General features: G+C 36.7%; 1 protein-coding gene across 2 annotated transcripts in view; it reads right to left on the bottom strand.

Moving 5' to 3' along the window:
• The window catches only part of LOC120298624 (testis development related protein), a 33,961-nt gene extending 9,327 nt beyond the window's left edge, over positions 1 to 24,634 (bottom strand). The window contains exons 1-3 of one of the 2 annotated variants that reach the window (XM_039322578.1): positions 24,479 to 24,634; positions 23,596 to 23,784; positions 7,709 to 7,774 (exon numbers count right to left, since the gene is read on the bottom strand). In XM_039322578.1, coding sequence (XP_039178512.1) covers positions 7,709 to 7,774; positions 23,596 to 23,712 — 183 coding nt within the window. In that variant the 5' untranslated portion in view covers positions 23,713 to 23,784; positions 24,479 to 24,634. The remainder of the gene's footprint in view (positions 1 to 7,708; positions 7,775 to 23,595; positions 23,785 to 24,478) is intronic. The other variant, XM_039322579.1, reaches the window with a different exon arrangement.
• Positions 24,635 to 27,394: the final 2,760 nt, after the last annotated feature.

The following is a 27,394-nucleotide window of genomic DNA, read 5'->3' on the forward strand; positions in this document are numbered from 1 at the left end:
AGCTTCTTCATTTTCTATTACTTTCTCCATTTTATGGTCCGACCAGTTCGTGCTTGCAGGGAATTGTATTTTTTGCAGATCTTCCAGTGCATCATTGTTGCTATTATTTTATTTATTTATTAAACAAATGTATATAGTCACCCAACTCACATCTGGTGACTTCAGGTGGCTTACATTAAAATCCATAATGTAAGCATAGGCTCTCTCTCATCATCATCAGTGGTACAGAGTGTGGAGTTTGCTTATGTACAGTGTTGGTGGAGGTGTGGTTTCTCCTTGGTTCCTTGATTAGGTTTTTTCCCCCCTTCATTGTTTATCTGGGTGTTGGTTGCTGGAGTGGATATGTTCTTATCTTTTGGTTTCCTTCTTAGCTTTTTTATTGCCTTTTTGGAATGATGTGCAAATGTGATTTATCTCTGTAGCTACTGATGGCTGATTTGTCTGAATGCCAAGTTTCCAGCAATTCCCTAAATCTTTTTGGATTTAGCTTGATCTGGGATGCTCAATTTCCCAGCTGAAACTATGTTCAAGTCTGTCCATGTGCTGTGAGATTAAGGAGTTTTCATCATGCCTTCTGAGTGCTTTTAAATTTTTCATGGATGTGCTCCAATAGTCTACTGCTGTTGTCCCACAAATGGCTGTTCTAGTCCTTACACAGTATGTTGTAGATGAGGCCTGTTTTTATTTCTTGGACTATGGGGTCTTTTTGTTTAAATAAGATACTTTTGAGAGCTTTGGTTGGTTTGTGTGCTGCAGTAATGCCATGTGGCTGTAATAATCTATAGACTATTTTTGAAAAATGGCAGTTTTATCCTTCTTGGTTGGGCTGTAGTGGCTTGAGTGACCACTACAACCCAAACTTTTGATAAAGTTGCATGGGTATTCATTTTGTCAGCAGATGCTATATAAGTGGCCTATTTCCTTTTTCTGGTGTTCTGGGTTGCTACAATGTGTTTGTACTCATCTGAATAATAATCTTACACAGCTTTCCTTGTGGGAGTTGGGATATTATTTTGGTAATGAAGCACTTGGTTAGTATGGGTTGCTTTTCAAAAAACTTGCATTTCTAATCAAGGAACTATCAAGGAGGCCTATGATAACTCACTCAGCCAATTTATGGCGAGTTCGCCATGAGACAACTTACCATGGCCAACTTGTCACAGGACAACTTCCCACAGGACAAGAGTTACACTAATATTGAATAAATGGTGGAATAGAATCATTAAAGAAAGAATACCAAAGGAGGAACAAAATGAAATACGAATGACAAAAATTAAAAATGTTTTAATTATTTTAAATAATTAAATTGAATTGTTGAACTGTCCTGTGGTGAATTGTCCCATGGTGAGTTAGCCATGGCGAATTGTTCTGTGGTGAGTTGGTTTGAGGCAAGTTGGCCATGGTGAGTTGGCTGTAGTGAGCTGGCTGGGATGAGTTGGCTGTGGCGAGATGCCCCATTCCGCTGCCAAGGAGAAAACCAAACCCCAACACTGACAAGGCAAGCTACTATATATAAACAAGAAGCAAACCCAATACTCACTATCACTGATGATGTTACCTGGCTGGGTAATGAAACATCTGCAAGGAAACAACCAAGTCCAGAGTGTACCAAGGACTCCACTGTCAATAATGTGTCCACCCAACTGCTAAAGATTTGTTACATATTTAGAGAAGGTGATGATTTTGTCTGGGCAAAATTTAAAATTAATTCCTTCCTATTGCAATATGGAGTGGTTGCAAAGCTCTCTTAAGGCTGACTGGAGCCACAGGTAAAATTGCTGCATCAACAGTATGGAAAAATATACTGATACATCTATGGACCTGTTTAGAAGAATGAAAGTGTGCTTCTTTAGAGGAAGCTCCAAGAATTTATGTATTAAATAAAACTGCAGTCAATACACATTTGTCTAACTCATTTCCTTACAATTATTACTTTAGTGACATGTCCTTGATTGCTACACTTGATTTTCAGTCTTGCATCTTCAAAATTCTAAATATCAAAAGCAGCAGACATTTCTCTAACTGAAGAGTTTTTAAAGTTTACAGTATAGCTAGTCTTCCACTTACAACCACAATTGGGCACATAATCTGAGTTGCTGAATGAAGCAGTCATTAAGCAAGACACCATGATTTCTTTCCTTAAAGACCACAATCCTTGCTCTCCCAATAGCAGTCTTTAAGAGACCGTGCAGGTCATTAAGTGGAATACTGGGGAGAGGACCCAGGCCTCCCCTGCATGGGATGGCAGGAAGAAGGGCTAGGTCTCCCACCATGCTTTGGAAGCCTCGGCTCTCTCCCTGCCCCCTGGAGGGAACAATCACTAGAACAATGGTATTTGCCAGCATGTCCATTCCTCTAGCGTGCCATGGGATGGATTTCAAATCTAGCAAAAATGCTAAGGAAAGCCACTGTTCTGTAATGCTCAGAATGCTGGCCTTTGCTAGTTGTTTTCCCCTTTCCTCCAGAGGGGAAAACACTAACAAATGACTCTGGAGTGGAAAACGCTAGCAAACACCCACATTTACTTCCCCACCCTCCGAATGCTAGCCTTCACTAGATTCACTCTCAAAAAACAGTAGGGTTCTATACATCAGGGGTCCCCAACCCCCAGGCCGCAGCCTATTACTGGGCTAAGAGTTATTTGGAACCGGGCTACAGAAGCAATGGGCAAACATGCATACACAGACATCCCTACTTGTGCAAGCAGCGGGCACATGTCCCCACTGCTCATACAAATGGAACAGCATGCATGTGTATGCTTACTGGCAGCTCACACACAAACAATCCCTCTTCCCCCCCCCCCACAACCGCCCATCACAAAGCTGGAAAGGTTGGGGAACTCTGCTATATATGAATTGGCACAATCAGACGTTGCCAGGATTCTCTTACAGCTTTTCTTTTTTGTCATGGCTTAACTGTTTATTATGCTTTTGGATTTCTGTAAGTCAGATATTGAGCAAAAACCAGGGTTTCCTTTATACAGTTAGAAATATGCTTAAATACTGACTCAGAGACCTCCTAGCATCTTGGCATTCATGATCAAACCAGGTATGGTGCATAGTTGTATGTTTCCTGGCAGTGAAGAATTGTGATGTTAATATTTATTGAAACAACTTAATTGTAGCTATCCAGCATAATATCGTCTGCTGGCTCTAATGCAGTCAATTTGACAATTATAACTTCTTGCAAGGAATCATTCAATGCAAGTGGGACAGAAATCATCCATTACAGTTGCATTACAACAAGGTGATAATTGCAAGCTTTCAAGTCTTCAAAAATAAAGTGCCCAGGAAGTGATTGCTTTTAAGACAATTGCTACAATAAACTTTGAAAAATGGGGGATTAAGTTCTGCAATAGCCCAGAAAGATTATTTACACAATAAAATCAAGAAGGCCTATCCAAGGATTACTTGGACAGTTTTCCTTATTGCATTACTAAAATAGGACTCTATTTTCTTTAATACTGTGAGTCATGATCTATTTTCTAGTTTTAGGTTTTTAACCGTCAAAATATTAATATATAGAAACTTTGAAAAGCAGATTTAAGGACTAGTTCTTACACACAGAAATGTAAAGCTGACTTTGAGTCTTGGTGACTTAATCCATGCAATTTTCATTGCAGTGTTTGTTACAGAATAAGTTCACTACTGCCTTCTTCCAGATTTTTTTTACTCTCTATTCAACAGCTCTGGAATTAGCAAGTGGTCTCCCATTAGAACAGGAATAGAATAGAATGGAATGGAATAAGAATGGAATAGGAATAGAATATTTTATTTGGCCAAGTGTGATTAGACACACAAGGAATTTGTCTCTGGTGCAGAAGCTCTCAGTGTACATGCAAAGCAAAAGTCATCGTCATCATCATCATCACAATAAGAGGGGGTAGTAAAGAAGATAAGTACCAACTGGATTTGACCTTGCTTAGATTCAGAGAACAGTTAAGATCAACTAGATGCTGCCATATGCTAAACTGATTAAACACCTAAATTTGCCCATAAGAAATCTGTATCTAGAAGAAAAATTGGTTATATAATATTAATATTTAGACCCTGAAAACAAACAGAAAGTAGAGTTGAAAGTGTCACACACAATCTATTATAAAGAACATAAACTTGTCAAGTTAATTATAATTTAATAGCTGACCGGCAGAAGTGATGTTTGGAGAATAGGTCAGCAGAGTATTTTGGGGGTAGTATCCCTTTAAGAGACTGTGTCTGAGGGGAATGGCAGTTGGAATCTTTAGCTCACTTGAACCATTTGTACATAACTGACTGCCTTGTATTCTGTATGCTCTCTCTGAATGTTGTTGTTTCATGTTGTATATTAAACCACAGTTCTTTTGATAAACCACTGTCAGATGTTTGTGATCCTGTGTTGTCACAAGAAGAAAAAAAGAAAAAGGCTGCGATAATTTATATTTTAAACAACAGGTTATGGGCCCAGTTTGAAGAAAAGCCCAAAATGAAGAAAAACCCAGAGTGAAGGAAAGCCAAGAGAAAACAAATGAGAATCTGACCAGAGTCAGAGGAACTGGGCATTGTGTTTTTGAGTATGGTTTGCGGCGATACAAGGTAAAAGTCAAAAAATGGCCTCTGTCGGTGTTATGGGAGGAGGCTTTGCGGTATCCCGGCTGAATGAAATGAACTATCTCTCCTGGAGTTTAAAAATGGCAATGTATCTAAGAAGAGAGGAGCTGTGGATAATAGTTACTAATCCTCCAATAGAACTGGATGAAGGGGACCAAGGAAAAATGAGAAGGCGTTAGGTAACATTATCCTGAGTTTGGAGGATAACCAATTGATACATGTAAGAGGTCTCCAATCTGCAAAAGAGTGCTGGGAGGCTTTGCGCAGTGTGTATGTAAGAGAGACTACAGGCAGCAAAGTAATGTTGACAAGGAGACTGTATAAAGCACAAGTTAAACAGGGAGAGAGCATGTCTAAGCATTTGCAGGACATGAGAAAAACATTCCTAGAATTAGAAGAAAGAGGAATGACCTTTACTAAGGCATACAAAGTTTATGTGGTGCTCAGTTCATTGGACAATTCATGGGACATTCTAGTAACAAGTTTAGAATCCATGAATGAACAGGATTTAACTATGAGATATTTAACTGGCTGGTTACTGGAGAAAGAACAGAAACAGTTGGATAGGTACCGAGGAAAGGAAGGAGAAAATGCCCAAACCAGACCTATGACAGCAACAAAAAAGAGGAGCTGAGACCGTCTGCACTGTAAAATGTTGCTATGCATGTGGTTCTACAAAACATCTCCAAAGATGCTGTCCAGAGAGGAAAAACAGAGGTACAGCAAGACAAGGATATAGAACTATGCAACCAACCAAAGATGGGACGTTATTTATTCTGGCAGCAATGAAGAAAAACATACTCAACAAGTGGCTACTAGATGCTGGGGCAAGCCAGCATATTGCAGCAAACCCACATGCATTTATTAGTTTAAGACCAACTAACCAGGATTTTGTCAGCCTGGCTAATGGACAACGGTCAGCAGTTAAAGGGGAAGGATATGTTTATGTACCTGAACTAGGGGTAACATTGAAAAAGTTGTTAAATGTGCCAAACATAGACCATAATTTATAAGTGTTGCATGTCTAGATAGCAAGGGATATGAAGTAATGTTTGCTAGAGGGAAATATACTATCAAGAAAGATGGGAGGATTTGAACAGAAGGATGTTTGTGCACGTACTCTGAAAAACACACCCACATATGATAACTATGTGTATCTAAAGCATAGGAGATTAGGTCATGCCAGCTTTAGAGTGTTACAGAAAATGCCAGAAATAGCAGAAGGGCTGAAAGTGAAGACTGTGATGCATACCTAGATTGGGCCATATGTAAGGAGTCAAAATCTAGGGTTTATCCTGTAAGTAAGAAAGACAAAATTTTACAATTAGTATACACTGACTTAATAGGTCCTATGGCACCATTTATTGGAGGAGCAAGGTATGCTCTGGTAATTGTAGCTGATTATACCAGATATGGATTTTGTTATTTATTTCAAACACAAAACAGAGGTATTACCACAATTTAAACAACGGGTGACATTTGTGGAACACAGATATGGCATAAAGTATGCCAAATGCAGACAGATAGGGGACCAGAATTTATGTCCGACTATTTTCAACACTGGCTTAGGAGTCTAGGTATTAGACACAGACAAACAAACCCATATACACCCGCTGAAAATGGAGTAGCTGAAAGGAGAAATGGCGTATTACAGACCATGAAGGACTCACTACTTGCAGATGCAGGCATAGGTAGAGGGTACTGGGGAGAAGCCATAAAAAGAGCTAACTATTTAATAAATAGATTATAGAGTTCTGCTTTGAACAAAACTCCATGTTTTTTGTTATACGGCAAGAAACCCTCATTGGCTCACCTAAGAACTTTGGTAGTTATGCCTGGGTCCATAATCCTAAGAGCACTAGAAGGAAGGAACAGAAAAAGACCAGAAAACTGAAGTTTATAGGATATGAGCCAGAATCCAAGGGATATAGGTTTACTGATGGAGCTCAGAAAGTTGTGATTTCACATTCTGCCAGCTTTGCAGAACATAGTAATTGGGATAGGGTACATGCCAACAAAGAAGCGTTTATTCTGTCACATAGTAATAGATCTCAGGGAGGAGAAGCTACAGAAGGCCCATCATCAGAGAAAATAGGTAGCAGATTAGAAACTGTAAACATAAAGGAGACCCGACATGAAAAGTGAAGACGCAGAAGCACAGGAACAGGTGTTACCAAGGAGGTTGGAATGAAATAAAGGAGAGCCTCCTGACAGAGACAAGGCAAGTGAGGTTAGAGTATGTAGTTTGCATTATAAACCTTGCAATTACCAAGAGATGATTTCCTTACCGAAAACAGAATGAGAAAAATGGAAAGAAACCATGGATAGGGAAATGGAATCTATGGATATGCATCAAGCGTTCTCACCCATGAGATTACCAGAAAGAAAAAAGGCCACGGGATGTAAGTGGGTATATAAAAAGGTGTTACAAAATAATGAATTGTCATGTAAGAGAATCAGTAAAGAATAAACTAATAGAGTTAAAGCATTGTCCCTCTGAAAATAATTTGGTTGATATATTAACAAAGCCTTTGAGTTTAGACAAGTATCAAAATTGGGTAAAGGCGTTCAGATTAGCAGTCGTTCAGTCCTAAATGGGAGGAATGTCAAGGTAATTATAATTTAGTAGCTGACCGGCAGAAGTGATGTTTGGAGAATAAGTCAGCAGAGTATTTGGGGGGTAGTATCCCTTTAAGAGACTGTGTCTGAGGGGAATGGCAGTTGGAATCTTTAGCTCACTTGAACCATTTGTACATAACTGACTGCCTTGTATTCTGTATGCTCTCTCTGAATGTTGTTGTTTCATGTTGTATATTAAACCACAGTTCTTTTGATAAACCACTGTCAGATGTTTGTGATCCTGTGTTGTCACAAGAAGAAAGAAAAAAGCTGCAATAATTTATATTTTAAACAACAAAACTGACATGTTTTATTTTATACCTATAGCAAAATATAACTAATAATGCAATAGTAAGAATATAAAGGTTAATAGAATATAATAAATCATCTTGTACAGTCATAACAAAGGAATCTTGCTTGAACAAATAGTAGTGTACTTGAAACATCCCCAATAGGGGAAATCCAAAATAAAGTTTAAATTCACATCTCAAAAATAAACAAACCTTTGTTGCGAGTTGTGAAACAGAAGATGTTACTTCATCCTGAAGACATGAATCCTTGTTCTTAGTCTAAAAAAGAATAAATAACTATACATTTTAAGAGAGTTTAACAAATGTTTGTGATGAATAAGAAATAACAAGAATTGTTAATATTGAATAAAGATATTGGCATATAAATAATGTACTTGGACCATTTAGTTTCCTCTATTGTTTTATTAAAAACAGATCTATACTTTCCATGGCAAAACATAAAACATACATAAGAATATGCCACTTGAACAAAGAATGGAAGCACCCAAATAAACTTAGCAATATAAACCAAATTCTTCACTGAATTTTGATTACAAATATTTACTACTATACTAGCTGAACATATGAAGAAATGTATACCAGAAAGAATATATACAGAATATACTAGAGAGATTTCATTCCAGAAAGAAAGATGAAAAATAACAGACTTATCATAAATGTCCTAGAATTCATTAACATTATGGAAAAAGAAGGCAATAGTAATACTTCTAGACTTGGAAAAAGCCTTTTGACAATTTGGAATGGGTTGCTTTTACTAGAAGTCTTAAACAGAATTAATCCTGGAAAAGAATTTGAAACGTGTGGAGAACGCGTAGCCATGGCAAGCAGCAAAGATGAAATACTTTCCATAGGCTTTTCAATTAGCAAAGGTACAAGACAAGGGTGTCCATTATCCCCTTTACTTTTTGTGACTGCTCTGGAAGTCATGACCACAAGATATGAAAAGATAATAGATAATTGGAATGAACATTCAAGGAAAGAAACACAGTATAATATGAAATGCTATGCACTTGATGTAATACTAAAAATTATACAATATGATTATAAGCACAAAATTCTATAGTTGATGAAAGTAATAAAAGATTTGGTTGCTTTTCTGAATATAAAATCAAAGAAAAGAAAGATAGCAACAAGGTCTTTAACTTAAAAAGAAGAAAGTGTAGAAAAGAGACTGGCTGTGAGATAATAAAAGATCCAGTAAAATATTTAGGACTTTACTTGACAGAATGCAATAAAGTCCTATTTGAAATAATCACATCAATGATTTTTTACTTTAAATACAATTACAGTAAGAAAGATTTGAACATGTATGCCAATACAAAGTAGCTGTACTCAAGAAATAGATTGAAGACACTACTAGAATCGCTTAATGAAGAATAATGATAAGAATCAATCTGGCACAACATTGGAAAAGACAAACAGAATTGGTAAATTAAAATTGAATAAGGAGGCAATGGAAAAAAAAATCCCACAGCAAAAGTTTAAACAAATTGAAGCAGGAACAACTCCCTCATATACTGAATAGCTTATCACACAGCAAGGCAAGCTAAGATGCTTGGAATATAGTTTCTGAAGAAAAAGGATGAGTTGTTTTTTTAAAAAAATTATGAAAATGATCCAAATAGAAACAAATAATAATCATAGATGTCCAAAATATAGTATAAAAGTATTCAAGTAGCAATTTGCAACTAGGGAAGAAAGGGGGAGGAAGAAGAGAAAAGAGCTATCAGAATGCTTTTTAATGTAATTTTTTCTATCTTTGTTTCACCATTTTTATTTTTATTTTTTAAAAAATATAACCATCATTTCTGTATGTTCACACATTCTTTTCCTTTCTTTTTCTTTTTGTTACTGTTTCTTGTTTGGAGATTTAGAATGTTACTGACAAATAATCAAAATCATGTTCCCATATAATCTTTCCCAGGGATCAGCCGTTGCTGTTAAAAGCTCTTCCTGTCAGAGCTTGCTTTTTCCTATCCAGATAAGAGTTCCTAATATTGCCTTGCTTCTCATGATGGGCAGAAGGCTACCCATTTCACCTCTTACCAACCTTAGGATCATGACACAACAGCTCATTCTCAGCTGTTACCAGCTCTGTCTCTTCCACAACAACCACAATAATGGCAACAATTTGTCAAGATAGGTGGGAATATTACCAAACCACATCACTGTCCTTGGTCATTTTACTTATTTACAAATGACAAATGTTGTATGCCCATTGCAGTAATCTGTTTCATCCCACTAATAGATGTGTCATTCAAAACATAAAGTGAGCCACCCAGAGTTTGGTACAAGATGGGCAGTATATAAAGGTTTCAAGTAATTGATAATAAAATTAAAGGAATTAACAATTGCTCAATTATTTCAAAAATTTGATATCCTTATTTTCTGGCATTGTGTAGGTTTCATTACTATCAACTGCATGCTATTTTCAAATTTATTAAGTAGCATTGGAGATTTTATGACTGATATCTAGCCATCCAGCAACAATTCACATTTTTGAAAAACTAGCTTACAACATTAATGTACTTATCTATACATCAGAGAAAAAAGGTGCTATTGATAACCACTAGAGCTAAGATGTTTCAAACAAGATAAACTAGTTTTCAACCCATTTTTTTTTCAAATCTTCATAATTACCAAGTCAAAAGATATAAATCAAAGAATATTAAAGGAATACTTGCACATTCATTCTTTTGTTATAGTTTCAGAGTATGTAGTTTCCTGAATAAGATTAAACGAAATAAACTGCTCAGTGTCCCTTAGGTGAGATGGGTGGTGTAGAAATATGACAGATAGCCAGATATATAGATAAATGTTTTATGAACGGAACTGTGAAGTGGTTTGTATTTGTGGGCTTTGCGATAATTGAAGAATGTAAAGATAGAAATATAAAAAAGCACTATTGTACGTAGGCAGTCCTTGGCTTACAAGAGTTCATTTAGTGACCATTCAAAGTTATAATGACACTGAAAAAGGTGACTTATGGCTGTTGTTCACTTATGACCGTTGCAGTATCCCCATGGTCATGTGATCAAAATTTGGATGCTTGGCAACTAGTTCATATTTATGACGGTTACAATATCCTGGGTCATGCAACCTTCTGACAAGCAAAGTCAATGGGGAAGCCAGATTCACTTAACCTTATTACGGTACTAACTTCACAATTGCAGTGATTCACTTAATAATGGTGGCATGAAAGATCGTAAAATGGGGCAAAATTCACTTAACAACTGTCTCACTTAGCAACAGAAAGTATAAAATTCCAGCTGGGTGCCTGAGGTTTTCAACAATTTTCTTCACTCTCCAAGGGAATGAGGATCACATGGCCTACACTTCTGTAATGGTGTGGGTGACAGGTTTACAACTCTATTTAAAGTCTCATCTTTATCTGAGATTTGGGATACCAGAAGGAAGAGGGAGCGAAGATTTCTAAATAAGTGAAAACTGGCTGGCACAGGCCCAGATGGGCATCCATCCCTATGTCACCTAGTCATTTCAGATGCTGCAACTTATTCACTTTTTAGCGGATATGCCACCTCTGTATATGCAAAGGTACAGTGTGTGTGTGTGTGTGTGTGTGTGTGTGTGTATACACATACATACATACATACATACATACATACATACATATTGGTGTTGAATAAAAGTGTTAGCATTAGATCATATGGCTCATCTCTTTTTGGCAGATGAACATTTGTGGAAGAATCTGGTTAACCATGAATCTTGTCTATGATATGCTATTTGGCTTCTTGTTTTCTGTTTCACAAGCTTGGTATAACCAGACTACTTTGTTTTTTTATAAATATTTTATTAATTTTTCTAATTTTACAATCATAAGTACTTAATAAGCAATGTGTTGTCTGGATCTATTAGTAATTCAGTGGTACATATTAACTTTTTCAGTCTAGTCCAATACTACACCATCCAGTGCTTCCTTGGTCCTCTCTCTTCTTCTGGTGGTATGCATTTTTCCACACTGGGCAAATACAATTCTTGTTACTGTTAATACATATACAATTAAATATAGACATCTTCTTCACATTTTTCTGGTATTATACATAATATCAATAGTATCAATTTATAATATCTTTTCTAGCCAAAATATAGCTCAATTACATTTACACTTAAAATCCATTTATTGAATCAATATCCTATTTTTCCCGCTTTAAAAAATTTTTAATTTCCCATCAATGTTCATAATATCTTTTATCACTTATATTTTTTTCATAATAAATTATATTTGGGTAACTAAAAGCTTCCCTTATTCAAACCCTTTTGGAATTTTCATATTTCTCATCTCATAACAAAGTATCTAGTTACAAATCCTATCCTTCTAATTATAATACTTTTATTTCTAACAGTTATCTATTTTCTTAGCCATATTCAAACATCTATTTAGTAGTATAATATCCCATCTGATAGGTAAGATCCTCAATTTTCTTCAGTCTTACTCTAGCTTTCTTCCTTTGCCAAATAACTTTCCAAGTCAGTACATTTAAATCATCAAGTAGTTCTTCCTCTGTTTTTGTATATATTATTTGAAATGAGGAAAAGAATTTGGTTGAAGAATTTTTAGAAGAATACTCAACCCATTTATATTCATTAAACAGCCTCCATCCTTCTTCAGTTTTTTTTCATTTGTTTGTCAATATTCAGCATTTTTCCTAATAGCTTTATCATCCATTCGATCAGCCCTTCTTCCTTATCCTCAAATGTGTTCTGAATCTTGACAAGTATGATGTCTTTTCCGTTTCCGGTGTTATCATCGCATCTTCTAATTTTTCATTTGTCTGTGTCTGTTAATTCCTTCCTTAGGTCCTCCATCTTTGGATCCATTTCTTCTAATTTTCCTTCCATTTTCTGGGTTATTAGTTCCTTCTTTGAAGTCATTGTCTAGATTTGTAAGTTTAGGTTAGAAAATTGTTCTTCTATTTCATTTGCGTTATTTTTAGTCTCTTCCTGAAATAAAACAATTGTCTCTTGGATTGATTTCAACATGGAAAGAATTTCTTTCTAAGATTCATTAACATTTTCCTGTTGATATATCAAGCTGGGAGCTTTGGAGACATGTTTTGAAGATGATTTTTTACCATTTAAGGCTGAGTATGGAACACTCAATTTTGCTTTTGTATGTAGTCTTTGTAGTCCAGTAGGGTCCCCAACCTAGATAAGCAGCCCAAGAGTTTTCGTTTTTCCCTTTTCCCAGCTGTAGTCTGCAAAAATAAAAGTGTCCAGGAACAACAAAGAGTCTTATCTGAGTCTGGGCTTCAAGCCAAGTTTCCCTTAAGCATAATAAATTGTAGTGCCATAATTCTCCACTAGATGTCATTGACATCGTCTTCCAGTTTTCCAAATCCAAGGTTAATTTACACTTTCAAATATTTTTTCTAAAAAAAAAAAGTCTCAAAGGTACTTTTAATCCCCAAATTTCAAAGCTATAGATCTATATTAGTTCCAAACTGATCTTGTAGTTTCCTCTGTTTTTCCCCAAAGCAATTAATTCGCCACTTTTCTTTTCCTGAGGGAGCAGGGCAATAACTTCCCTTCCCTCTCTCATCGGGGACAATTCTTTGCTTTAGGCATTCTTTTTTCCAGGATAGTAGTATTAGGGCCATAAAAAGAGGATAAAGTCTCATCCAGTTCCATCCACGTTGCTCAGAAATTGCTCATTAGCAATTGTCTTCAGTTGTCAGCAGCTTCTGACTGGCCACACGAATGTAGCCAGTCTTTCCCCTGCTGGTTTGAAGGGCTTCCTCGAATCTAGTGGAAAGGCTGCCGTCCCTCCGCAATCAACGAGGGTCCCCTCCTTCTTTGTCACCTCTTTGAGGTGACTTTTGACTCTTTTTAGGGTCCCAAGTGGAGCAAAATCGAATGTGAAAGACAGAGCCCCGTCTTCTTGCACCCGACACACCACAATGTCAAACCGGAAGTCTCATAACCAGACTACTTTATTAGCACCATGGTTCAAGGAAGAAAATAGACTCATAAAGAACAACATAAAGATAAAAAGAAATTTGTGAGAGACAGCAGAACTGGAAAGATAAAATAAAAGAATAAAAACAGCAGCTAAAAGTTGAATAACTTTTTCCTAGGAAAGGAACAAACAAAACAATAAAGTTAAGTTCATTAGAACTAATTGCAAATACCAGTCCTATAATCAATTTTCTTCCTGGGAAGGAAGATGCTTTCCCAGACCAAAGAGGCAACAGCTTAACTATGAATGCAGAAAGATTCTCACCATTGTTAACTATGTTGATGCTGGAGTTTTAGATAACTGAGGAAGAAAATTCATTCATATAAACAAAATGCCTCTATTTCTAGAATCAACATTCAAATGTAAAATTTGTTCAAAATTATTTATTGCACATTATCAAATTGTATAATTGAAAAATGAGCCATGGCCCAGAAATATTCATGTGATAAACTTAATCACTCCATAACCTACCAGTCAAGAATGTTCCAGAGAGCTTGGATTAACAGGCAGTTTGGCTATAAAAAACAGGAGGATTGAAATAAGATTGCAACTGGGACAGATAGAGATAGATCTCATGGGAGCCTATTAAGAATAGAAGTGCCAGTTCCCACTTCTATCTAAATGCTGTTTCCTGCCGTTCTGGATGGTAGATTACTGAAACTTTTCACTTGAAGCTTTTAATGCTTAATATAAGGTCCAAGTTCCATAAGATTCTACTTCTCAGCATCATAATCAAGGCAGAATGATGGAAAATCTGTGACTAATTGAGTGATATTATGTGTAATCTGCCTTACCAAGTTTCAAATATTTCAGCAACCATTTCTCTTCTTGGGAAAGAGGGAGGGCAATGATATTGGGATTATAAATGACATCAAATGCTCTGTTCCACAGGTTACTGGATGCATACACTTGTATTTAAGGTTGGGCTTAAATTACTGCAAATGTACCATATTATTTATAGAAGTAAATAAAAAAGTATATGTGCGCACATGTGCATGCCTAATAGTTAACACTAAATAATTTGAAATTTTTTCCCTAAAAATTAAATACTTTATTAGTATATTAGCAAACTTCCTATTAATTAATATCAATTCAGAGATATATTTTAAGCACCATATTTTGCAAAGTGCCTTTTCATGCTGGCAGCATCTTCCCCCAGAATAGCTGTCATTAGTCTCATAAATTAAGTTACTCAGGTTAAACCTGCTTGACAAGCTATGCCTGCTTCATAGAGTGAGCGTTCTAATAAAAACAAAGCTCTGCAGGAAATGGCATTCAATAGGTTTTGTTTTCTATCACATTTTGAGGTAAGCCACATACAAATATGAAGTGGCAAATGTATTATGCCAAAAGAAGAACCTGGCCATTCTTCTTCCCATTCAAGTCAAGTTCCAGCTCACACTCATAGTTCTCACTGTGAACAATCAACTATGCCAGAGGTCTCCAACCTTTCTCAGTTGGCGGACTGGAGGGAAAGGGAGGGGCCACGAGCATGGCAACACAAATGGGACGGTGCTAGCCCCTGCATGACACTCACTAGCACCATCCTGGTTTTGCCCTGTGGGCACTAGCGTGACTCCGTTTTCGCTGCATGGTGCTGGCGCAAGTGGGGGTGATTATGCATGCATTGGTCAGCCTTTCCTGCGGCCTGGTGGCCAGCAAGCCATAGCTCGGTAGTGGGCCACGGCCCACAGGTTGGGAACCCCTGAATTATGCAACCGAAATAGCAAGTAAAATTAAATAGCAACAACAACAAAAATTAACCATATTGAAATCTGGAGTGCTTCTTACAGAGAAGTTTGCAAATTTACAAATATCCCCAACTTTAAATCAAAAGATTTACCGTATATGCCGGCGTATTAGGCGACCGGCATATAAGACGACTCCCGTCTTTGTCGCTGAGCCGCATTCCTAGAAAGTCATCTTATACGCCGGAAACTACCAGTATTTCTGGTGTATAAGACGACTCGGCGTATAAGAAGACCCCCGTCTTTGGCGCCGAGTTTAGCGCTTGCGGAAGTCATCTTATACGCCGGCATATACGGTATATATTCAGAGGAACTTTCTTTAATTGAAACAATTCATTTCATTCGTTTCAGCGGACAAAGCAAATTTTTATATGTATGTATTCATACTTCCCTTGTAATTTTCAAAGGCCATGCATGTAACTAAACACCCACATTGCATATTTTAATGGCTTAATTTAAGCTAGTAACCTAATGTTATGCTCTCTGGTCAAACTACTGTATTTCTTTCACATCTTTATTCAAAGGATAAGACTCTTATCTCAGCATTCCTGAAGTTCAGTTTGTCTTTGCTGTACCTTGGTAACAAGCTTTCAAACTTTGGCAGTAACTGTGCCAGTGCGTTCAATATTTCTAGAGGAATGTACAAATATTCTTTTCTAGAATATTCTTCAAATGTACAAGTATTCAAGGGATTAATTATACCCTCTATTTTCTATAGAGATTAAATTTTAAGCTGTGTCATCTCTTTCATTTATATTAAATAATAATCATTCATTTTATTGTTTATTTTGTGGTAGGAAAGTGCAAATTATTTCACACAATCCTACAAACTTGACTGTCAAAACTGAAGTCTGCTACATTGATTGAATCTGTTTGAGGTAATAATTGGACTTCTTAAACAACGGCACACACATTTCCCGTTCATATATATAATTTGTATGTCTTCTGCATTTTCTATAAATCTAAAAAAGAATTAATTGCTGTCATTTAAGAATTTCTTGGCTGGCAGGGAGGGAGTGAGGGAGGAAGGAAGGTAGGTAGGTTTTTGATAATACCTACTAGCTTTCCACAAGGAAACTGGCAGGAAGTTGGAAATTTCTACCGGTGCTTTTTTGCCCATCCCTGGTCATTCTGTTTCTCTATTCAGGTAAGAAAATATTTTAGAAATGATGTCCCAACGGGGCATGGGTTGTTTAGTCAAAATTAAATCTGTTTCTTCACTCTCTCGTTCTCTCTCCTGCAACTCATCTTTTAATCATGTTTGTTCAATTTGTTTGGAAATCATTATGAGGGAATTTTTTAAAAAAAAAAAAAGGCCCAGGAGGAAAGATTTGGGTTAACAAATCTGCAAATGTCACAAAATCTCAACTTACAAATATTTGTGCTGAAAAAAATATATAGTTTCAGTATATGAAGCTATATAAATAAAGCTATACAACTCTAATCCCTATTAGAAACAAGAGGAAAATAAAAATAGTATTTACTGTACAGTATAGGAAGGGCTAGATAGCTGTGGTTGTCTAAGATAAAAACATCTCACTGAACATTTAAAAAGGTCAGCATTTGGTTTAGCTTGTGGCACCTTGGCATGTGTAATTCCAAGTAAACTTTCTCCAAGCAGAAAATAAGAACAATCACTTAAGAGATTTATTCTTCATAAAAGGATGCCTCTGGATAGCAATTTGTAGCAACAAGTGACAACTAAATCATCTCTTGCCTTTTGCTAGAAGGCTTCTTGCATGCAACTGACACTCTGACTTTACACTATGAATACAGAAAACATTATTTCCAGTCTTTTAAAAACATTTAAAAGATTTTCTTTCCAGATGGAAACTGCTGGAAAATCTCAGCAGTGGCTCACTGCTAAAGCACAAAAATCATAAAAGTTTGATCCTGCATGCAAGAGCTATTTCTTTGAGCAAGAACAACAAGGTGAGCAAAAACTAGTTCATGCATAGTTTCAAAAGGGTGTAAAATATCTCAGATTGCATGCCTAAAGGGCAAGGAAGAATTTAGATGTAATGCAAGATCAGTATATAAATCCAGATTTCCATAATTAATTATTTCTGATGAAGAATCTGAGTAGCATTTTAGATTCAAAATAGTCTAAATACATAGACTGTTTCAAAATGAATTCAATGATGTTTTTGATTCTAAATTACAAAGTACTTTATAGTATAGCAAAAATACAAGTATACACAAAAATACACAAAGCAAAAAAAGCAATCCCCTCCCAAGTAGTTTATCTTTTTTCCACGGAGGATTACGTAGCATCTTTTTTGTTTGGTGCATTTTCTCAACCCCTCATTTCTTCCTTTTTATAGGTATTAAATTGTGCGCTGACAGAATTCCATTCTTTCTAATAGTACACTAGATAACATACACTAATGCCACCAAGACAGGAAAGTATCCTGAAATAGCAAAGTACCTTCCGACTCATCAGTTCTTAATCTATTTTTTTAAATAAACTATTTAAGTATTATAGATATTTAGCTACTTTCAGACATTATTGATTTTTAATTCAAAAGATGGGAGAGGAAGCTGAAGGAAATTAAGTAGAACTGGAACCATGGACACACACTCCTAGGAGAGGAGAGCTAAACTTTAATTTTTTGCACAGGTACTATCACTGAAATGAATAATCCAAACATAAACTTGCCTATATAATCCAATTTTCAGTTTATTTCTATTTTGTTCCAAAATTTTATTTCCCAATTTATATCAATTATTTAAGTGTATATTTATATTCTATAAAATTGGCTTCATTCTTCTCAGTTGATATTCTTTACTAAAATCCATCAAAAAGTATTATCTACTTCTCTCAGTGTATGTAGTTAGGTTTCTTCAATTAATCAAATTAAGTGTAATTATTTTAGGAGCCATGGTGGTGCAGTGGTGGCACAGTGGTTAGAATGCAGTATTGCAGGCTAACTCTGCCCACAGCTAGGAGTTCGATCCTGACTGGCTCAAGGTTGATTCAGCCTCCCATCCTTCCAAGGTCAGTAAAATGAGGACCTGGATTGTTGGGGGCAATATGCTGACTCTGTAAACTGCTTAGAGAAGGCTATAAAGCACTATGAAGTGGTATACAAGTCTAAGTGCTATTGCTATTGGCAGACTCAACCTGTTGTGCTTGACTTTGACTGGAGAGGTTATAGGGGAAAAAAATCTCTGGACCCAGATTGTTGGGGGCAACAAGCTGACACTGTAAACAGCTCAGAGAATGCTGTAAAGCACTATGGAATGGTATATAAGTCTATGCACTCTTGCTATTGCCATTTTACAAAATTCTTTAAATCATTTTACAATAATCCTAAGTCAATAATGTGAAATGTTTCTCTTTACGTTGACTACTTAAATGCAACATAATACAAGATTTTTAAAGAAAACTATCCAAAAGACCATACAAAAGAATATTTCAGGCTACTTTACTTTTTCCTTTTATTAATTTACAGATAGCAGTCCAGCCTTATACTTTTTATACTTTTAATTATACTTATAATTTTACTTATAAGACTGAGGGTTTTTTTTTAAAAAAAAATCCTATCAGTGCAGTTATTTATGTTTGACAAATCACTGACTGGCTGCAATGGGGGACAGAGGTATCTCAATGTTTTATAATTTTGTAAACTTAGCAACAAATATGGTATATATGTAGTGAATTTCTATAGATTGGATTCACTAACAAGAAACTCTTGAACCAAACACAAATAAAACAGCTACAATCTTGCTGAGTTAACATTGTTATGTGCAATATGAGAAAAGGATAGACAGCAATCCTGTAATTCTTCATTCCAGTGCATACAAGAATATGGAAGAGTCCCATAGAAACTACTATATTTCTATTGGATTACTGCAGCTGTGCATGCAACTATGCAGCCGGATTCTAATTATATATATTGTGACTGTGCAAATTCTTTGAAGGAAAAGCTTACAACATGCAGGGACTGCATACAAAACATGTATCTCCAAATTATTAAAATGGCCATGTTTTATTTTCAAAGAATATTACAGAAGAGTTCAAAAAGTCATCTCACATGAGAAAAGTTAAACCTGTTCCCATTACAAGGGAACAAGTGGCTTAAAATGGTATAAAACCCAATCTTCATGTTAAGAAAGTTTAAGATGAGAGACATCTAATAAACTTTGTTAGAGGAAAGAAGAAATAGTTCCAGAAAGAAGCAAGACTTAAACTAAAATAAGGACAAGAATCTTGAAGTATATGATCTCTCATAAAGAATCCTAAAACAAAGACAATTAAATTATAATTTAAATGCATTAAGGAAGATAGTAAAAAGGATAAGAAGGTTTAATAAAAAGTAGAAAGAAGAATTACTGAAATAAATTTGATAAACATGCTGAATAACTACAAGAAATTGGCCCACATGTAGGTGTTCTGAACAAATAAATGAAAAATCAGATATATTTAAAGAAAATGTACAGTTGGAAAAGCAGAAAAAAAGTTTGTTTGTTATTAGTAGGTGAAAGAAAAGATCTTATTAAATTGCATAATTATTCAAACCAGGCATATTGGGATCAGCAAGCAAATACAGAAAAAAAAATCCATGCCTTTAATATAGTATTCCAGGGCTGCCAAATCCATGTTCAATAAGGATAAGTGAGTATAGCGGGAACAAGACCCCTACAATGTTAGTGGTACCTCCTTTCATTAAAATCAGGGTTAATTTCCCTCTAACTGTAGGGTCAGTAGGGCACTTGATCCCATCCTTTAATTCCTCAGAAACTGAAAGTATGTCACTATCAGAGTTTATATATCACAGAAATATCTGAACAGAAAATATAAAAAAATATAGCTTTAGGAAACTAGTAAAATTGAACAAATTTCCTTACCAACTCTATTACTTTTATAAAAGTACTTATGGCCTTGATAGACCAAAGCAGTCTTTAGGCTCTTTGATCCTCTATTACTCGAATGCAATATTATATATGTAGCCAACATTAAATCACAACCACTTATCCTGAAGAAATTCACTTACAGCTAAAATATATAAATCATCAGGCTGGTCAAACATGAATGCGTCAAGTGTTTAGTGACCAAACATTCATTCACCTGTTCTTTGGATGTCCTGAATTTCCTCAGGAGGAAAGCTGAGCTTTCTGAGGTGCTATAATCACTGCCTATACAAAAAGTACCAAAACCCTCCCAAAAGCACATGACCAACAGATGGAATAAAAGACAAACCAGGAAAGAAAGGAGTCAGTGGCTATCAAATTTGGGAGGAAAACCATGCAATTCAGTTAAACTGGGTATCCTTTTTAGATGGATAATCCATACTGTTGAAAACAAAATACAGAGACAAATTCATGAAATCAATACAAGTCAAGCTTGGCTCAAAGGAGACCTTATGTGTCTACCTGTAGGTGCTTTTTTAATGTTTTAGAGTGCTTAGGAATTCATGAAACCGGAAAGCAAATACTTTAAGTTACAGGTAGCATTTAAAGCACAAATTAATACAGGATAGTCATATATCAGAGCTCATAGCCTGTAATTATCCCTAAATAGAGAAGGTATTACATTAACATTCAGAAACAGACTATTCCTTGTCACAATAATATAGAGCTAATATCTTACATCTCTCAGAAAATGATACATATTAACATATTGCTAAGATGTTTTGAGCGTGGATAGAGAGACAATACTATACAGTACAACGGCTAGCTCTTTATGGTAGGGAGAGTACAGGTAGGAAAAACAAACAAACAAGCTATTTGTTGCAAATTAAAGCAAAAGTTGAACATTCCCAATTTTTTAAAAGCTTGAACTATTGTTTCAGGCAAAGCTGCTATATTTAATAAAGTTATGACCAACTTAAAGTGAATAAATTACATCTCATTACTGGGTCTGTTAGGATGGAATATAAAATGGTACAGGTGACTCAAAGAGGTGCTGTAAGGTCTCTTCCAGTTTTCCACTGCTGTTTCCTAGTCTTCATTTAAGTAAGGAAAACAAACACTTCTCTTGCTCAGAATGCAGGGTTAATAATATCTGCACTTAGGTAAAGCACATGGCCAAATGAGCAGGGACATCAATTACACCATCAAAAGTGCTAAGAAGGTAACAAAAGGACTACTTTTTGCAAAATAAAAGGAGCTTATTTCTTATTAATAAAACAGTAGTTTGGGACAATATGTTGCTTGCATTGAATAGGGTCTAACTATAGAACTATAGAAAATCTGAGAACATACATCTATTGTAATTTAAACAGGTATATTATTTACCAACTGCAAATGTATTATATTTATTTATGAATTTTTAATGTGGCAATAAATAATGTTATAATTTTAAAACAACACTAAATGTTCTGCATAATTGCTTGACAATATATTTTTACATTTCTCTATTTTCATCAGAAATTAATCTCTTTTAGATATTTCAAGTAACATTTAATTCATTTAATTTTGTGTTTAAATTAATAAAATATTTAAGCTCAAGCGACCTATATTTTAGTTTATAAAAGTTGTTACAATATTCCTTTTCATAAACAAACCTATTATCTTTTAAAATATAATTTTAGCAGAACCTCAGAAAAGTATAATTCACAGTGCAATCCTGAATACAGACATGTTTTTAAAGTTCCATTATTGTAACTGCCATCAAGTTAAGGAGCAACTTTGAGGTAAATGAATATAAAGCTGCAGTATTCCACATATGAATCTGAGAGTAAACCCCTCTGAAATAATGATACACACCTCTGAGCAGATTAGGCATCGTACGTAGTTTTAAGGACCTATAATTGCACATCTATATTTGCAATTCTAAGTAAACTTTACTTCACTAAACATTATGGAACTTATTTCAATATAAAGTGCATAGGACCATGGTATTAGTATTCTGTAATAAGAAAAATAATTTTGGAAGTTTAGGAGATCTGTTTTAAAGTGCATATAATTTAGATCTTAAAATTCAAGCATTCATGATAATGTTTATTTCATTTCTCCACACCATTCACTTCTGAAAAAGTGGCGAAAAATTAGTGGACTTATGATAAAGCAAAGAAATACTGGAGTAGGGGAGGATCACATCTTAATACAGAAAATTCTTAAAGTGAATGTAAAGATAAAATCAGAGACTTTTCTTTTGGGCATAATGAATAAAGAATTTGAAAAAAATAAAACTTTGATGTTATATATGCTGATAGCAGCAAGAATATTCAATGCACAAAAATGGAAGGGTACTTTAATTTACAGTGGACAAATGGCTGCAAAAGTAGATGGAATTAGCAGAGATAGCTAAATTGATTTGCTTTGATTAAAGAAAAGAATACAATTAATTTTGTTTCTATTTGGAAACCGCTTTTGGACTTTGTGATTGAGGTGGAAAAAAAGTGAAACTTTGATTTTGGGTTTTGCTGATTAGCTGTTGTTATGAAAATTGCTAGTATATATTATTATACTGTATAGTAAAAAGCTGAGGTTGTATATTATTACCTTATTCTATTGTGCCAAAAAGAGTAGGAAATCGATGCTTTTTCTTTTCCTTTTCTCCTACACTTTTTCCTCTTCCCCTTTTCCTCCCCTATTTTCCCATTTTTCATTTGTCTTTGTATTTCTGTATTTTACATTTTGATAAACTAATAAAAATTGAGAAAAGGTGAAGAAAAAATAATATAAAAATATTATATCTTTTTAATTAAATCTTAACACAAACTATTTGCAGAATTTTTAAAGTAAGCAATTAAAGAACAAGTTCAAAATGTGTTCAAAAACATGTCTTCAAGTGCTACTAAAATGCAGATTATGTAGATTCTAAGAGTTATAAAAAGTATTTTCATATATCTGAACATGTTAGCATGCTCAATTGCAACAAAATTCTACCTCAAGTTTTATGACTCCTTATTTTGAATATAACTGTGAGAATGTCAACAGTGCACTCTTTTAGTGCTCCTTATTTTGTTACATTTAACTGATATGAAATGTAATTTTACTTATTGTATTTAATTAAAAATATAATTGGACACCTAAATTCAAAAGCACAGACAAAAGTTCTTTAAGCATGCAGCAGAGGTTTAACCCTGCTGAGTGGGGCATTTTTAGGAAAAGATTGAAAATAGCTTTTCAGAGGATAAACAGCAGCACATACCAGTTCCTTCTTGCCACAAGATCACTATTAAGGCATCCAAGGAGAACAGAAAGTGATTATTCATAATGCCAGATCAGAGTTATTAAAAAGAAAAAGAAAACACCAAGATGCTGGCCTGGGTAAAGGCCAAAGGGAGAAAAAGCAGACAAAGTATGTTCTGTGAACAAGAACAAAAGGTGAGAGAACCACCAGGGCAGAACTACAGTATTAAAGATACTATGATCCACAGAGTCAGCACTCTGTTGATTTTTACCTGAGCTGAAAAGGTGCCTGCTGGAGATGGTGGAGATGGCGTTTCCTGCTGATGGCTGTCTTCTTCCTCTGGTGAATCATCCAGGAGAACTTTACTGTTCTTGTTGAGCTTCCACATTATGAGTGGAGGCGGGAGGGAGAGGAAGAGGAAGGGGGAGGAGGTAAAAACTGGCCTGGTCCTTATTTATGCCTGAGAAAGTTTGAAAAAGAACCTGGTGAAATGGCAATGACTTTGCTATTCAGCCACCAGCCTCCAGATATTAAGCTTTCTGGAGAAACAGCTAAAGGAAGCTAAACGGGTTGATCCTAAGATGTGCGGGCAGACTTCCAGAAAAGCCACTGTCGTGGGGGGAGAAAGAAAAAAAAAAGCACGAGAAAAAAGTGAAACGCGCAACCGACTGCGCGCACATACACAGAGAGACCTAGCGCCTTCTCTGCTGGGTTTGTAGTACAGAGCAGGTTTCTTCCCTCACCCTCCGAGCATAATCCCATTGCTCTCCCGAAGGTCAAATATATGGGTCCCGCTGACTCAGTCACGTAAAAGGGGTGGATGCAATCTGTACGTGCTCAGAGGCATCTTTGCAGAGAAAGGGGCGGGCGGGAGACGCCACAAAGTATGCGAAGCTGTAAAAAGGGCAGTCGCCCGACCTTAAGGCTCAGAGCTGGAGGGAGGCAAGGAACCCATCCCCTTCCCGCCCCCTCCCTAATTGTGTCTGCTAAAGCGGAGGCGGGGATAAGCCGTCACTCTACCACCACCACCACCACCACCCCTCCAGAGACGCTCCTCACGGGAAGGGGGGAGTTGCTACTGCTGCCGCCGCGGCCTGGTAGGGGTGTCAGACTGCCTCCCTGTCCACCCACCCCGACCCTTCCCGCCCCCTCACCTGTGACCGTTCCGCGTCGTCGTCAGAGCCGCCACCGCAGCGTAGAGCCTGCGAGCGGCCGCTGCCATGTTTGCGGCTGACTGGGCGATGGGAGGGAGCCGGAGCAAGGAAGAGCGCGAGCGGCAGGGGGGAGGGAGAACGCGCCCAAGAGAACAGGGGCTTTGCTACGTCGCCACAGCAACCTGGCAGCGCGCGCGCGCTCGCTCGGCACCGGCCTTAAAAGGGAGGGGGAGAGAAAGAGTGGGGGGAACGGGGCTGAGATTTCCCCAAGGACCCGCTGTGTGCTCGCCTCGCGCTCTCCGCATTGGGGGAGGGAATTCCTCGAAAACTCGTGCCATAACTTAAAAGCCTGCGGGGCAAAAGTGGATCCGTCATCCTGTTCCTCGGCCAGTCTGCTCTCCAGCCCACCGACCAATTCATACGACACCTTTCCCCCTTTCCTTCGCTTGCAGGAATGAAATTTAACAGTGCCGTAGCTTCTAAGAGTCGCGCGTACAGAGAAAAACCGCCTTCCTATCTCCGTCCCGCAAAATTGCACTTCCTTGGGCGTACTTCGGGATTTTAAACACGGACCACGAAGGCCCACCTCAGTATTTCGGGGTGCTTGTTCTTTGATAGCAGACGTGAGCCGCCTTCCTATAGTTTTTAAGGCGACACAAAATTGGGGGGAGGAAGGTTGTGCTACAGGAGGCTGATGGAGGAGACTACTGTCCAATAAAGCTCATGCCATAAGATTGTGAAATGCCACAAGGCTTCTGTCTTGCTTTCCCGTGGACTGAGGGCTAATTTGGTCAGTAGTTTAAGACACTTAAGTTAGAAACTGGGGAACTGAGGTCCAGTCCTAATTCGGGCAGCTTTGATCTAGTCACTCTCTCAGCCCTAGGAAGGAAGAAGGTCATGGAAAACCGATTCCGAAAATCCTGCCAAGAAAACTGGACTGGACTGGTCAGTTGCCAGGAGTCAAAACTGACTTAAACATACATTTACTGTAATATAATTTAAAGAAGGTGACATACACAGAAATTAAATAAGTGCATGCTAGATGTAAGAAAAACTAAACAAATGGAATTAATTCTTCCAGTCATTGATAGGCATGAATCATGGTTAGATCAAACAATGGTCACATTATGGCCATATTCTTTAAAGTTATATTTCCATTAAAATGTTTTAACAATTTTAAAGATACAGACAGCATGGCATGGCAGAGGCCATTTCCTTAGCAGTAACGGATAGCATCTTATATTGCCCTCCCCACACCTTAGCTCACAGGTGTCAAACTTGCCGTGTCACATGACATGTCACGACGTATCGGAACTTTTTTCACATTGCTGGAGCTGGGGTAGGTGTGACCTCCACATGATGCAACCGGCCTGTATGCTGGCAGTTTGACATCCCTGCCTTAGCTGAAGTGTTCTTCACCTTTTTTTAGATAGCACAATAATATAAAAGCATGAAATTTGTTGATCTCTATCCGGCCTCCTACCTCTCTTTTGACTTGATACCACATGAAGCTGTGATTCTCATCTAGGAAAGCAGTTGGGCAATGATCCCACAAAAAAATAAAATGGTTGTTCAAGGAAGATATGGAAACTGCATATTAACTGAAATAATTCTTTGCATCGGTCACTGCTGCAAAAGGTATAGGACAGTCACTTGAACTTAATTACTTAGGGAGGGAATTGGAATGAGTAAAACACTAAGGAAACAATAAAAGATATTGTAGGACATCATTACAAGCTCAGGTATCTGTTATATAACAGTTCCCTGGGTCTTAGTGGCATTCACTTGAGAATTCTTAACTACAATGCGAAATGGCTGATTTAATGACCACAACTGAGCCCAAAATTTTTATTGCTAAGCAACACTGTTGTTAAGTAAGTTTTGCCCATTTTACGACCTTTCTTGACACAGTTGTTAAATTATCAGGGCTTTTTTTGTCACAGAACGCACCACAACAGAGTTCCGGCACCTTTTTTTGACGGATTTTCCAGAGTTGCGTTCTTTTCCTATTGTTGCCCTTCCTATCCTCGTTTGCTTTTGAAAATGTCCCATTGGCAGTACAGTGTGAGCGGGGTCCCCTCCGGCACTGTCCGCCTCCTCTCGGAGGAGCCATGAGGCACTGGACCACCACAGCCAGAGTATGGCTTAGTTGGCTGGGTCGGATCATGTGGTGTGGAAGCTGATGGTGGTGGGGGAGACACATAAACATGGAGTCCATCTTTCACAAGAGGGTGAGTGAGCCTTCTGCCTTCCCTTCCAGAAGGTGGGGTGTGAGGTTAAAAAGAGGCACAGCGAGAAGAAAGAAAGGCTGCTGGCGTGGAAGCTTGCCCGACAGCGAAACTTTGCTGTTTCAGTTCCTTAGGTAGTTCAAAGGCTGGAATATCTACGAAAATCTCTTTTTAGTCTTTTATACTTTATATTCAAACTGCAGAGGGGAAGAATAAGAATAAAGCCAATGTCTTGTGATTTGGAGGTATTATTAATAATAGTATATATTAATTATGTATTGGTCAGATGTAAAAGTAGACCTACAGTATGAGGTTTAATCAGATCTATTTATTAAATTGGGTTTAACTTAAAGGTAAATTAAAAGTAATCTGTTCACTGACAAAAGTTTCAACTTTAATTTGTTTCAACTCAATATCTATATTAAACTCCAAATGTAAATTTTTCCACCTTGTTTGACAACTTCTTAAACATAATTCAATCTTTTATAAGCAATCAAATTTTGTTTTATTGGGCCAATTTCATTCCACATAGAAAGCTGACATTTCCACTCATTAAACTAAATGGGTATGCTAGTGGTAAATGTCCCAAAAGATTAATAAAATGCCTTCTTGTAATTTAAAGCCACACAGTGCATGGTAACATTAATAGTATTAACTTACCTTGAACAAAATCCTAGTCTTTTAGATA

The sequence above is a fragment of the Crotalus tigris genome, unplaced genomic scaffold (genome assembly GCF_016545835.1).
Source record: "Crotalus tigris isolate CLP2741 ecotype Arizona unplaced genomic scaffold, ASM1654583v1 scf7180000024117.2648584, whole genome shotgun sequence".
NCBI lineage: Eukaryota > Metazoa > Chordata > Lepidosauria > Squamata > Viperidae > Crotalus > Crotalus tigris.